The sequence below is a fragment of the Oryza glaberrima genome, chromosome 6 (assembly GCF_000147395.1).
Source record: "Oryza glaberrima chromosome 6, OglaRS2, whole genome shotgun sequence".
NCBI classification, from domain to species: Eukaryota; Viridiplantae; Streptophyta; class Magnoliopsida; order Poales; family Poaceae; genus Oryza; species Oryza glaberrima.
The window spans coordinates 7,871,559-7,886,232 of record NC_068331.1 but is presented as its reverse complement, the minus strand read 5'-3'; the positions used below and the strand labels follow the sequence as shown (position 1 = coordinate 7,886,232).

The 14,674-nt window shown below is 38.6% G+C and overlaps 1 protein-coding gene across 2 annotated transcripts; it reads right to left on the bottom strand.

Moving 5' to 3' along the window:
* Nucleotides 1-5,049: 5,049 nt before the first annotated feature.
* LOC127775402 (tRNA threonylcarbamoyladenosine dehydratase) lies at nt 5,050-9,632 on the bottom strand. 2 transcript variants are annotated; one of them, XM_052301644.1, is made up of 11 exons: nt 9,445-9,632; nt 9,279-9,337; nt 8,944-9,028; nt 8,408-8,555; nt 7,918-8,130; nt 7,366-7,500; nt 7,113-7,244; nt 6,804-7,019; nt 6,563-6,687; nt 6,049-6,106; nt 5,050-5,916 (listed from the first exon to the last, which is right to left on the bottom strand). In XM_052301644.1, the coding sequence occupies exons 1-11, from the start codon at nt 9,537-9,539 to the stop codon at nt 5,806-5,808; spliced, it is 1,377 nt and encodes a 458-aa protein (XP_052157604.1). In that variant the 5' UTR covers nt 9,540-9,632; the 3' UTR covers nt 5,050-5,805. The 2 variants fall into 2 exon arrangements, with proteins under 2 accessions (XP_052157604.1, XP_052157605.1); XM_052301645.1 differs by having other exon boundaries at nt 5,051-5,916; nt 8,408-8,496; nt 9,445-9,524.
* Between the last annotated feature and the right edge of the window lie 5,042 nt (nt 9,633-14,674).

Genomic DNA, 14,674 nt, shown 5'->3' with positions numbered 1-14,674 from the left:
TGTGTAGACTCTGCTTGAATTGACTCCAGTTATTGGAATTGTTTTTTGGGGACCAAATTTTACCCCTTCTTGCTGGGCACCGCCGCACCGCCAAAGCATACGACTCCTCATCCCTGTGATATGCTGCACGTTTTTCTTACTAATGCAAAAGTGTATTCTTTTGTGTTTGGTGTTTTTTTTATATAAATAAATTTTACGGAACTATAGATACTCTGATCAATATACCATAAAACTACATATTCAACATAGAGTATCACAAAACTAAAAACTATAGAGTCAGTGACAAATTGGTCACAAGATGATAATGTTTATAATTCAAACTCGAAAATCGTAGCTTTATGATACATTTAGGTCGAGTTCTTTTCATCAAATCGAAACGATAACTTCTTCGTTTTCTGTTAGAATGCTTTTCAATTTACTAAATCGTGTGTTTTATCATACATATACAAGTTAAAAACAAAATTTCAAAATTTATAGTAGTTAATTCTTAATTATTCACTTGCTAATAACATATCTTTGTTTTGCGTGGCGGAGATAAGCTCAGCCCAAATGTTGAGTTGAACAGCGCCTTATTATTAAATCTAAAGTTTTTGGGACACTTTAGGTAAGATCTATAGTTTCATGATAAATTTGATATTAAAACTATAGTTTTATGATATGTTAAATAAAATATATAATGTTGTAATATTTTGATCAAAGTATGTGTAGTTTTGTAAATGAAATGTGCTATTTTTATCCTGATGTTTTTCAAGCGTGTAATCCGCAACCTGACGACCATTTGACTTCTCTCTGTGATGTAATGCCAAACTACATGTATTAATGGGTACTGGCTAAACTGATATACCACTTTTATGTACAAATACTTGCTATTTAGACTTCGATTGTTAATAACTTTTAAAATTTTCAGTTAGGACAAATGAAATTAAGTCATACAGTTAGATTTGTCATGCGACGTATTAGTGGTTTTTAAATTTGCTTACAACACTCTTTCTCTGTACACACACATATGTATATTCCTCTCTAAATTTGGTCGTAATACATTTGGTATGCATTTACAGAGAAAAATAGACAAGTCATCTTGTTGGCAATTGGTACGGCAAGTATTTTCTTCCGAGCTAATTATTACTGTCATCCATAACTCCATTTTTTCCACGAATTGTAATTACTTTCTGTCCAATTTTTCCATGGATCATAATTATTTTTCATCAACGTCTCTGCTTCTCATTGCCCTCTAGTGACTGGCTCATCACAACTCGTGAAGATAGCAGTCAGCTTACCTACCAAAAACCACGCGTACAATGGGAGTTGAGGCCTGGAAATGACTAAAATAATAGAAGGATTTTATTTCTTGGGAAATATTTCTTGTGAGATCCTTGAATCATAGGAATGGGGTTGCCTAATCCTATGGAATAGTTTCTGTCAACGGTTTATACCACGACTACGATATTTAGAAGTATCGGGATCATTGGTGCCAAGGTGCACGCGAGATTGAGATAAAGAGACGGGAGATAGAGAGATTTTTATACAGGTTCAGACCTCTTAACTGACAGGTAATAGTCCTACTCCTGTTAGCCGAAGCCGGTGTTGCCTTTATATATCGGTATCAGACGAGTACAATATTTGGGATAACCTAATCTAGTCTCTGTCATGTTGGCGACAAAACCTAATCTAGTCTCTGTCGTGTTGGCGGCATGGAGAGCTCTTACACGTAGTCGACGGTTAGTGTAGTCTTTATCTTCGAATATGAACTCGATGAGATGGAGGTAGCGCTAGATCCCTCATATCGGCTTTTGTGGCTCCGAATTGGGCATGTCTAGGCTTGCCTTCCGTTGGTCTAGATTTGTATTGGTGTGTCTCCCCTCCTTCCGAATACGTGTCTTGTATTTATACCCTCGGATATTTTCTTGTCCAAATAGAACTAGGAAGACACGTATGGATATGATCTGAGTAGTTCATGTAGTATCCAGCTAAAACTCTGCTTCTCCTTGCTCATCCGGAACATCTTCCAAATATGAAGACGTGATTTCGTATAAGACTTGATATATGGTGGACCCCGCCGAGTCTAACCTAAAACTATTGGGTATGTTTTATGTATGACACTGACAGTTTCCTATGCCTTTATTCATCGTTTGTCTTTGGGGCAAACGGTAAACATTAATAGTTGTCGCACTCATCCATGCCACACATCTTATCAACAGCTGCATGGAGTGGCCTCACCACATAGAGAGCATCTAAGCGGTAGAATTAAGTGTTTCTCTCCTTGAAAAAAATTTCAGCAAATGCGCTGCAGCTAAGTGAATAGGAATATTAGCAAAAACTTTGGTAAATCACATTGCAGAAGAAGTCAATAACATAGTTCAAATATGAACAATGGCATGGGGTAGTATATAGGTCTGAATTAAAAAAAATACAAAATTATTGGCTTAGAAAAAAAGGAAGTGGAAGTCACTGTACGAGACATCAGACGAGGAAAAACATCCTTGTATTGCTTACTTATTCGATGTGGCGGTAGAATAAGTTGGATACTCTCAAACAAGGAGAAATGTGATTTATCAAAGCTTTTGCTAATCTTTTCATGTGCTTAGCTACGGCGTATTCGTTAAATTTTTCCGAGGAAGAAATAATTAATATTCTACCGATTAGTGTCATACGGCCGTTGATAATAAGATGTGGCATGATCCGCATGGATGAGTGCAATGGTAATGTTTGTTATTTGCCCCAAAGACAGACGATGTGAACCCGCCCTCATTCTATAGGAAAACAAACATGAGATTCAAGCTTATGTTTTTATTTCCTTAGAGAAATCCAATACACTTGCTCTCTTTTATCTCACTACACTCTCTCTAATATTTTAAAAACCCTGAGTTTTATTTCCTGTGAACTATTCAAGGCATTGCACTAATATTCCTGTGTTTGAAATCCTGTAGAATTCTACAATGCTTGACATCCTATTTTTACTTTTTTCCCCCTATTTCTGAGTTTCCAAGGAGCCTTTAGATGGCTGAATTTGTACGTTCTGTTAACACCAAACTTTTTTTTAAAAAATCAAATTAAAAAATATCACGGTGTATGCTCTGTTAACACCTATACTGAAATTCTGAGTACCAATTTCCTTTTCCAGTTGGGACTTGGGACCTCCTTCCCTGCAGTATCAGAAAAATATCTCCGGTTCACATCTCCAGTGCGTGTCGGTGAGACGGTGACGCGACAAGGATGCACTAGTTGTTCCGGATTGTAAGTGGTGTATAACCTTTGAATTAATCTTGTATACAGTGGAATTTATAGCGGCAGAAACAAAAGGCGTCCAAAAGGCGTATGCAATTATTAATGTTTACTGCTCCATGGCTATACTCCCTCCGTCATCTAATATAAGGGATTTTAACATTTTATTTGTACTGTTTGACCATTTATCTTATTTAAAAAATTTTGGAATTATTATTTATTTTATTTGTGACTCACTTTATTATCTAAAGTAATTTAAGCATAGCTTTTTATTTTTTATATTTACACAAATTTTTTTAATAAGACGAGTGGTCAAACAGTGCAAGCAAAATTTCAAAATCCCTTATATTATGAGACGAAAGGGAGTAGAATAGTACTAGTGTTTGATCTGGTTGATTAATTTATTAATTTCCAGGGCTAGGCCTTTGTTGTTGAAAAGTATGATTGCATGGGACCATAGATTTTTTTTAAATATATTTTTACTACATGGAAAACAAATATACATCACATCACTACAAAAAGCATGCACATACATGCGAATACACCCCCTTAACATATGCGCAAATAGATGAACACATACGAGAAATCCGTAAACTCATTAAATTCCTTAAAATTAAGTGCTTAAGTGCATATGTGCAGTATATGTATATTTACGAGGACCAATATTTCACATGTTGCACAAAAAGAAAAGACACAAACAAATTAATGAGATAAAATTAGAAGACATGATCTCTATATATACGAACACATCACAACTTAAATCAAATCAACATGAACTGTGATAATTATGGTTGCACATGAAGAGTAAATTCAAGCGGTATAATATACATCATTGAAATAATCTGAGCCGACCAAGTTGAATCCTATGCCCAATAGAAATGTACTTTAGGCAATATAAAGTGTTAAACTTTGATCTATTGGTCAAAATTTATTGAGATGATGTGACGCAATGAGAGAAAGGAAAAATAACTTTAATTGTACCTAGTGTGGATAAACTTTATAAATATGTAGTATATTCCCACCATCTAAAAAATAGCTAATTCTAGCATTTAAGTTTTTGTCCCAAATATAACTACTTCTAGAATACCAAGGGATGTTTGTAGTCGTAAAATATTTAAAATACTCCTCTCCACAACCCCTGCAGTCCTGCACACCTTCGCCAACCGGGACAATTGATGAAGGTCAACTTAGTCTTTCTGTAATTATATTCTGAAAAACTTGAGAAGTAGCTATATATATTTTTCTTAAAAAAATAAGTAGACAGAAGGACGGAGTATCTAGTTTGTAGCCTACATACACCATTGTTTTTATAATACTCCCTTCATTCCAAAATATAAGACACAATCACATTTAGCTCAAAGACCAAGAAATAATTGTTATCACCTCATATTTTGGATTAATCTAATAAATGTATTGCATGCACCCAATAAAATTAGACATCTTGATGGTGGAGAATTTAAATAACAATAATTTAGTGGAGAAGATGTGTTAGTTAATACTATGTATGCATGTATGCCTTATATTATGAAACAAACTTAAAAAGTAGTTGTGTTTTATATTATGGAATGGGGGGAGTATGTAAACAAAATGGCTCACTCAAACACCTCCGAAAATAACTTTTGAAATTAAGAAACCAGTTCCAGAAATTCTTAGAGTTGACATTTGAACGACATTATATAAATGCATCAAACGGCTCTTTAGTCCACGTATCACAAACGCATAAAATCACCACCAACCTCTTCTGTGTGAAAAGTAGTTTTTTTTTTCTTTTTTGGCATAGGACAAAACGAGAGCACCTGAACTCATGCTTACGTTCACCTGAGCTTCTTGTGTTCAGATGCAAGGACCAGAGTGAATCCCAGTATTTGATTCTTGGAAGAAGACCAGGTCATTAGGTCAAGCCCCAACATTCTACTGGTTAAGACAAGAATAACGGTGTTCACATTTGCAGATGGCCACACGATTCGATTGGAATCATCAGAGGCCACACGAGTACATGACCATTATAACTTTATGTGAGACACATGAGTACATGACTTGGTCTTGGAAAAAGTAGGTAGCTGCAGAGTGAAAGGAATTTGTTGGAGTTGAACTTGACCCTGAATTACTCACCTCCTTGAACGAGGATTTTGAACCTATAAATGGTCCACAAATCATAAGAGAAAACAAATGAAGAGATGTGGAGATCTCTTTTTTTCCCCCCTTTTTGAAACAAGAAAAGAAGATGATGATATCTGTCTCTGCTTGACTATGTCCTTGAATACAGCTGAGACAATATTTGTCTGCTAAATTGGGCTAAACCCCGACATATAAAAACAACCCAACAGATTGTACAACACAACATATTTGGTTTTGCTAATTCCAGGAATATTCTTTTCAGAAACCACAAATATTACCAAGTTCAATCTATGGCAGCATATGGTAATGATTTGGCAGCTGAAAAATGAACTTGCACAATCTTCCACTGGCTTCCTGATCAGCAATATAAAAAATTGGGTCCTTCAAAAAACCAAGTCTAACTGCTTCGTCCATGATATCGTTGGTATCACCGTAAGCTGGAGCATCTAGTGATTAATGGCTCATTCATAAAGCAAATTCTGCTTCAGCTTGTTTCAGAACACGTGAAACCATGTTGTAAAATTCAGGTTCTTCTTCCTTTATTTGGTCAAGAGTGGTGGATTCATGTGCATCTGCCTGCAGAGGAGAAATAGAAGTAAAACCATGAATATGTTACTCAATTTTTACCCCTCTCAGAAATGCATGTCCACTAATATTTGAAGTCAATTTTCCATTATCAGGTGTCTGTCACAAGTGCACATGAATTACCTCATTGAACTTGAGAAGTATTAAGTTTGACACGCCAGCAGGCTTTGATTTATCCCACCTAAAAAAATGAATAAAACAAATAACAGTAGCAATTATTAAATATATCAACAAAATTGTTATTGGAACTTGCTCACTAAAAAAAATATGAAGACTAAAATGATGACAGTATAATAGAGGTGTGTCATGGTATGGTATGTGACATTTGTTACAACACTTCTAAATATAAATGAGCTCAACATTGCAAAATAGTAACCAAGCCAGATCAGCTTACAGTTCATCTCACAAAATAAAAAGGTAGCGTCAGTCATACTCCAGTTGAGTTATTCGCAAGTGGAATTTTTCTGTTACCCCATACCAAAGTATGTTCTTACTTACCACGCCAGATATGTATAAAACATACTCCCTCTGTCCAGGATTAGGTTTTTCATGGGACGGAGGGAGTGGATACCACACAAACCAATACTTATTAACTGTCATGTCAAACCATACTCTTAGCAGAAAGCAGAAACCATACCGAACAAGCATTAATTCATTGACAGATCTCCACATTTTACGGCCAGTGTCCTTCAGATTTTGATCTCTAGCACTTCGACCATGCCACAATTCTTTGACAATGTACATTACTTCTTCAGCATCGACCTTTAAATAAATTAGAAAACAGAAGTTAAGAAAAAAAATACAATATGTCACAATGAGGCAAAGCAACTTAATTTTCACGAGTACTGTTAACTATGAAATAGCAAAAAATACGATACCAAAACTTGTTCAGCAGAACCATATATTAGCTCCTCATGCTCAAGAAGACGATGGTGAAGAATACGGTAATGATCCAAATCCAGGTTAACAATTGGTTCAGTTTGAAAATCCAATTTGGCAAGCTGAGTAATCACATATGAGGCCATAACTTGACCAAATATTGCAGGGATAGTTCCCAGCACTGGGATAATGCGCACCCTGAATCCTGGAACGATCTGCAGAATGATACATACCATATTGTCAACTCATCTTTCCAACACTAATAAAATAGTAAACAGAACCGTGTTTCTTCTTCCAAAACAACTGACCTGGTAATCTGATGGAGTTTCTTCTTCTTTTGAAGCTTGAAAAGGAAGTAGCTTTGCCTTGGGCTTCTCCAAGGAAAAAACTACCGGTATTCCACCTTCAATTCCATGGTCCTTCTTCAGCCGATACCGCACCTACAGCAAATCAACAAAAACTGCAGTAAGTTATATATATTACATCCAACGAAAGACCCTAACATTCGCATACCAACTATGAAAGGGATCAAACAACCAATTGTGAAGCACCAAAACTTACAGCCCGAGAAAGAGGATCATTGCTTGATTCCCTCAAATCTGCAACACGAATTCTGGTTGGGTCCGCTCGAGCCCCAGCCCCCATTGCTGAAAGCACCCTTAAACCTCTGCGTACGCAAGCCGCAAGGAGTGCAACCTATTTGAGCATCAAGATATCCTAATGATTACCACAAGTCAAAATAATAAATAGCTCATGATGATGCACATAAAATAATTTCAATTTAGTTAACTGACATGGATGGAAGAGCAGAATTTTATTATCCACTAAGAAACTAGGTTTAAAGTAATAATATAAGAAAGTATTTTGTTGTTTAATCGTGATAATCTGGGGTCGGGGAAAATGTAATGTTCCGTGCACAATTCCCTCATCCAAGCAAAGCATATGGCATTTCATCAATTAGTAATGGCGATAACAATGAACTAATAGATAGAAGTACGAGTATTTCTGCACGTGCTTCATCTGCTGCTAACCACATGCACATTTCAAAGCATGCAAACCTTAAATAGTGAAAACACAACACTATCTGAAACAAATACTTCAATAATGTGTTACCTTCGTATCAATGTTATCTATACAATCAAGAACAAAGTCTGGTTGTCCAGAAAGAATTTCATCCTCGCATGATGGATCATACAACTGCACTTTTGCTTCGATTTGACACTCTGGATATATCATCGAAAAATGCTTCTTGAGGCATAATGCTTTAGGTGTTCCAACGTCATCTCTTGTTGCCACAGCATGCCGATTCAGCGAAGACAGCGAAACCTTTCAACATATTATTATGAGTTCCTTGTTAATGTCCACCTATTATAGATGCAAGATGTTATTTGTGGAAACATAATGTACATCAAGCCATTTTATAATGCCATAAGGGTTGTACACTAGAATGCCATGCACGGTTATGGTGACATAATTACCAATTTACCATCTATAGGTATCGAATATTTTTTAAAAAGGATAGCATGACTGATTATGTTTATCTATGTCCTAATTGATTGAATAAGAAGCAAGGAAACAACAATTTAACAACTGGAAAATGCACCTGATCAAAATCCACAAGGAGCAACCGGCCAACACCAGATCTAAGAAGCATTGAAGCAGCATGACTGCCAACCCCTCCAAGACCAATTACTACAACAAATGACCCTGTCACTTTCTTCTGAGATTCCATGCCAAAAAATTGTATATTCCTATTATTTAAAAAAAAAGAAACAGGTGATGATAATCACAACAACAAATCATGGGAACAGCAACTACAACATCATTTCAGGGTAGTTGCTGAATAAGAATTTTGAAAACTTTGGTTTGTGTATAAAGTGCAAGGATGTCAAATATAATAGACTGATAGCAGAGGAAAATAGCTTATCAAGCATTGGTGCTATTTATTATCGGAAGCTGTATATTTTCTCAAAAAAAAAAAGAAGAAGAAGTCTTTAGCTATCACTAGCAACAGCATGTGCAGTCCATCAGATTTGCCATATCAAATAGATATTTCATTCCATCAGAAAGATCAAAAGCTGCAGTGAGAAAGAGGAGACTTGGCTCCACAATTTTACCAGAGAAAGCAATAATGCAAACCTTGTGAGCTGTTCGGAGACCACTTCATCATCAAGAAGATCCGAAGTAGCGACAACCCGAGTACCAACGCTCGATCCAGCACCACCTGCTCCAAATTAACATAGTAGTACAAACAACACATCATATAGACCCAGTTCAACGCTAGTAGCAAAAAAGCAACAAATCTATCACACAACAACAATCGCCTATCTGCTCAAAATCAGTACACGAGTCCAAGAACCACTCAGTGCATCACCGAAATAGCACTCGAGCTATCGGCTGGACTAGTTGCTAACCACTCCAACTTGACACTACTCATACTCAAGAAACGAGGAGATGCTACCACGCGCACTTACCACTGGCGACGCCGTTCGACTCCAGCAGGCTGCGCACGTACCCCTCCCTCCGCTTGGATCTGCATCACAGAAAAAGAAACCGAGGCGAATTTGAGGTTCTTGGCCATGCGACGCAGCCCCCACAACCTTGAGAGAGAGGGTGAAAATGGGCTTGAGGCGGGGTTACCTCGAGAGGATCCTCATGACGGTGGCGGTGGAGAGCGCCCCAACCGCGGCGCCGGCGCCGGCGACGAGGAGCCACTGCCTCGCTCTCTCCCCCATCTCCGCCTGCCGCGCTAAAACCCTACCACCAACCACCACCACCTTCGTGCGGCTTCGACAGCAACCGGCGGCGGCGGCGGTGGCGGCGCCTCCCCCTTGCCTTTTTAGAGGCGGCCGTCGGTGATGGGCCGGCGAGGCGCCTTTTGCTGCAGCCGCGCGAAACTCCGGAGTTATTTTCTTGGCCCACTTCAAAAGTCTAATGAAGTTTCATGGGCCTGATTGTTTTTTCTTTAGAGAAGGGCCTGATTGATTTTTTTATATATACGTATGCAAGGATAGCTTCACTTCCATCATCTTGACGTCAAGTCCGAATTATATTCTTATAAATCATAATATTAAAAAAAATTGAACCATCATCTTTTGAAATCGGGTTAAATAATATCATAAAACAATAGGAATAGTTGTGTTGGCTGACGTGGCATTATAGTCAGAAAAAAAAAATAAAACATGTGGGACCCATTTTTGTGAGGTGTACAATTACATGGACATATGACAAGTGTATATTTATAAGGGACTACCTAAATACTGCCGTAAGTTCTTTGAGCTGAAAACTTTCAAATGTAACTATGATATAACTGTAGTTTAACTACATTGTAATTATATATTGTATTTACTATATCTAATGGCCCTGTTTAGATCCTCCAGAATGGTAAAAGTTTTGCCATTTTGTAGCACTTTTTGCCATTTTGGATCTAAACACTAGTAGCAAAAGTTGGCAATTTGGTATTTGGCATTTGCTAGTCCATAGTAGCAAATTGTGCCAAAAAGTGCTTTGGGACCACTCCCTCTCTCTTTCTCTCTCTCACTTTAGTGCTAGAATGACAAAACTTTAACATGCATCTAAACACCAACTAGTACTTTTGCAATGCCAAAACTTTTGCCACCAAAACTTTTGCTATTTGCCATTTGCCATTCCAAATGGATCTAAACATGCTCATTGTAATTTATATGTATCTACTATAATTTTTTTTAAAAAAAACATGCACACGCTTCCTGGCTAACACAGCTTCCTATCACACAATAGAAATTCCTCCTCACTTGCATGAAACTTGAGGCAATCTAAGGGTCTTGAGCAGAAAAAATTGACATACGAATTTTCCATGCTTATGAATCTGCCCTTGTTCCCCTTAGTTTCTCTCCTACGCGCTCTCTAGTGTTCTCGCCGATGACGGAAGGGGAAGGAGATCCATCTCTCAGTAAGTTATTTTTGAAATCCCATCTAAATATAGTCTCTAAATAGATTTTATTTTTGCAAGGATAAAGAGGATTGGATCTATATTAATAGACATATAATTGAAAATTTATTTATAAATAATAAACCCGTGCACACCTACAGGTTGACGATATAGTTTACAGTCTTATCTTTTGGCTTATACTTATAAGCTAAAATTTAAATTTTTAACCTTAAATTTGAAGTTGATTTTGAGATTTTTTTTCATTATAGTTTATTCTTCAGCCTTTACTTTTACTTTTAGATCGCTAAGAAAACAAATATAAAAGTTCTATTTACAAATTATTATTTTCCGTTTGAAAAATGCCGTTTCGCTTATTCCGTCAATAAACTAAATGATGGAGTCCTTAGTTACAGCACAAGTAGTCAGAGTCATGCTTCCATGGTCAAAGCTATGTTCTAGAGAGGATTAATTTACAACTCACACTACTAGAAAAAGCATTTTTCCCAACGTAGGGGGTCTTATTTTCGCAGTCGGACATGACCTTTGAAGCCAAACAACAGCCTACAAAAATATAAATCGGAGTAAAGTTAGCTGTCCGCCTGCGAAAATAGATTTTTGCAGGCGGACCACTTAAGCGGCGCCTGCGATTTTCGCAGGCGGACCACTTATGCGACGCCTGCGAAAATCATTTTCACAGGTGGACCACTTAAGCGACGCCTGCGAAAATCAGGCGCATGTTAGGTGGTCCGTTTGCAAAAATCATACCTACCTCCTTACCTCTCCTCCCCCATCCTTATCCTATCCTCACCTCTCCTCTCCACCACTCATTTCCCTCCCTCCTCTCTCTCTCTCACTTAGAAAAAATCTCCTCTCCACCCCCACCTCCGCCGCCGGGCGGCCCCCATCTCCGCCGCGGCTGGCTCCCTCCTCGGCTCCCCCACCTCCGCCGCCGGCGACGACGACGACCGCGACGCCGCCTCCGCGCGCCGGCGACGACGACGACCGCGACGCCGGCTCTGCACGCCAACGGCTCCCCTCGGTCACGACGACGACCTTCGTGCCTCCGGCTCCCCTCCTCTCCCCACGTCCGCCGTGGCCGGCTCCCTCCTCGGCTCCCTACCTCCGCCGCCGGCGACGACGACGACCGCGACGCCGCCTCCGTGCGCCGGCGATGATGACGACCGCGACGCCGGCTCCCCTCCTCTCCCCACGTCCGTGCGCCGCCGGCCGGCTCCCTCCTCTCCAACGTCCGAGCGCCGCTGGCTCCCCACCTCCACCACCGGCCGGCTCCCTCCTCGGCGACGACGATGGCCGCACGCCGCCGGCTCCCCTCCTCTCCCCACGTCCGCGCGCCGGCGGCTCCATCCTCTCCCACGTCCACGACGAGCGACGACGACGACGACGGCGCCGACAACCACGACGAGCGACGATGACGACGGCGGCGCCGACGCAGCAGCTCGGCTCCTCCATGGCCGGCGGCGCCCATGTTTTTTTTATTTGTTTAGATGATTTTCGCAGGTGCGAAAATGGTCTATTTTCACAGTCGATGGGTTAGCGGCGGTCCTCCTCCCCGCCTGCGAAAATGGTTTTGGGCCGCCTGCGAAAATCCTTTTTCTAGCAGTGTCACAAAAGATAATTTTGCTGCCAAATTAAGTAGTAGTATTACACGAACTTTTAGGACGTTCTCCCTTTGTCTCAAAATATAAGTATTTTTAAAATAGTATTAAGTCAAATATTTTTAACTTTAACTACTAATAACGAAAAAATACAAATTATAGTTCATGTGAGAATGATGTTATTAGGTTTATCATTAACAAACTATCATAAGCTACTTCTTTTATTTAAAATAACTTATTTTTGTAAATATTATTGATCAAAGTGACATATTAAAGGTCGAGTAGAAATCTAAAAATAATTATATTTTAGTAAAGGTAGTAGTAGAACCTGACCTGAAAAGGCACAGCACAGCGAAGAACCTCCTCCCCCTGATCAAACCTTACCTGATTACCTCTCACTTTGATTTGGACCTTCGTTTGTTTGTGATGGCGAAAGTGGGTATCAAGATTCAAAGCACGCAATAATAAAATTTAAATAAAGCAGTACACCGTTTCTACCTAGGGTGTGTTTAGTTCACACCAAAATTGAAAGTTTGGTTCAAATTGAAACGATGTGATGGAAAAATTAAGAGTTTATGTGTGTAAGAAAATTTTGATGTAATGAAAAAAAATAGAAGTTCAAATAAAAAATTGAAAACTAAACCAGGCCTTAATTTCCTGCCTCTTCTTTAACGTGACGACGAATAGGGAGCAAAAGCCTACATATATAGTTGGCGTCACGTCATGCCCCATACATATGCTCGTGTTCACGAGCAGGCCAATTAAGCTGGCTCTGCTTTACCCAACTGCAACCCTCCTAGATAGGTCGGCCGGCGTCAATGTTGCCTTTTTTTCCTGTGTCCCCTTTTATCCACTAGCTTAGGCAGCACTTGAACTAACTTCCATCTCCATGCACGGTGCAACAAAGCATGCATCAGCATCATCCATACCTTTGTGTGTGTGCTTGCCATCAGTGTTCTGTTCAAAACTTTGTCCTATCTGACCTGAATAACAGAACATTAAGTCCCATTATGTTTGTTCGTTTATTTTTTTTTCAAGAGTTTACGTCGATATATGAGTATAAAGGGTTTGATTGGAGGAGTTAATCATAAACTCTTTCAAATAGTCTACCTTTCTGTTCAGATTGCGAAGAGTTGTAGTTGTACGGACATCAGAAAATAAACTAAAAAAAGGCAGAAGCTTAAAAAGCTAGCTTCTCTGTATCCTCATAAGCTGGTTGGTGCTGTTTCAAGCTCCCTTAAACCTGCCTAGAATTTGTTCCAGCATTGCGAATGACCGATAGAGTTAGGGCCTGTCCAGAGAGCTTAATCCCTATAAGAATCATGTTCTAAATGGATCCAGGTGTGTTGTTAGATTATTCTATTTTATTTTATTATTAGATGAAATACGCATGCGAACACATAATCGGTTATCGGTCTAAGTTACACAGTATAAGTGCTTTGTTGCAAATTCTGACACGACTCAGTCTTCATGCTTCAGGCCACAAAAGAAAATTTAACTCAAATTGACCTTGCATCCGCAAGTCTAAACATGCTTAGTAATGCACAATTCTAAATAACTGAAAGATGACAAAAATTCAAACCACTGATACTAAAATCAGTAATAGTTTTCTCCAACTATGTATTTGTGGAAATTATCTTGTGGACTTGAAAAAGAGAAAATGCATCGATCTTTTGTAATTTCCTATAATAAAATGTGCTGTTGTATAGAATGTGGACATTTCATACTTCAGAATTTTGGTCATGAAAATATTAAAAGCACTTGAGTTAGTCACAGTGAAATCATATTTGTAAGTGCATTTGCCATAAATCTTTTTTTAACATGACAATAGTAAGAACATGGCTGGATGCATTCAGTCTTTAGAATATTCAGATAGAGTAGTGAAAGACCTGCTATCAAAACTTCGATTCAAATTACAAAATGTATAAAAGCCAGGCACGTATGACTTAATGAATTAATTCCAAGTGATGAAATTTAATTATTTCCACTAATTAATCAGACGACAGAACCATGCAGTACACTGAGATGACACATAGTATAAGCTATATACTAATCATTATCGTGATGCACGTTAATGGAACTACTACTAGCTATATTAATTTCCTTCGTTGCTGACATGGAGCACTAAATATAGTTGAAGTTGTTGGACTGGCCTAATTACCTACCAAGGCACACTGACTCGTGTTTTAGGTATGTCTTCGCATATACAAATTAACATCTCCGAGAACCCAGCACTTAATTAATCAGAAGATTAAGCATACATATAGTGGTATAAATTATGCAATGTCAGACAGAACAGGTAGAGTTGAGTTTTTTTTTAACGAAAGTAATAGTACAAGCTTAG

Bases quoted from the DNA above. Each gene is read 5' to 3' on its own strand.
- LOC127775402 (XM_052301644.1), bottom strand. From the start codon at position 9,539: ATGGGGGAGAGAGCGAGGCAGTGGCTCCTCGTCGCCGGCGCCGGCGCC. The intron at 8,556-8,943 runs GTTTGCATTATT...TTTAAATAATAG, and splicing joins GTCTCCGAACAGCTCACAAG to GAATATACAATTTTTTGGCA. The intron at 7,501-7,917 runs GTAACACATTAT...ATGCTCAAATAG, and splicing joins TAGATAACATTGATACGAAG to GTTGCACTCCTTGCGGCTTG.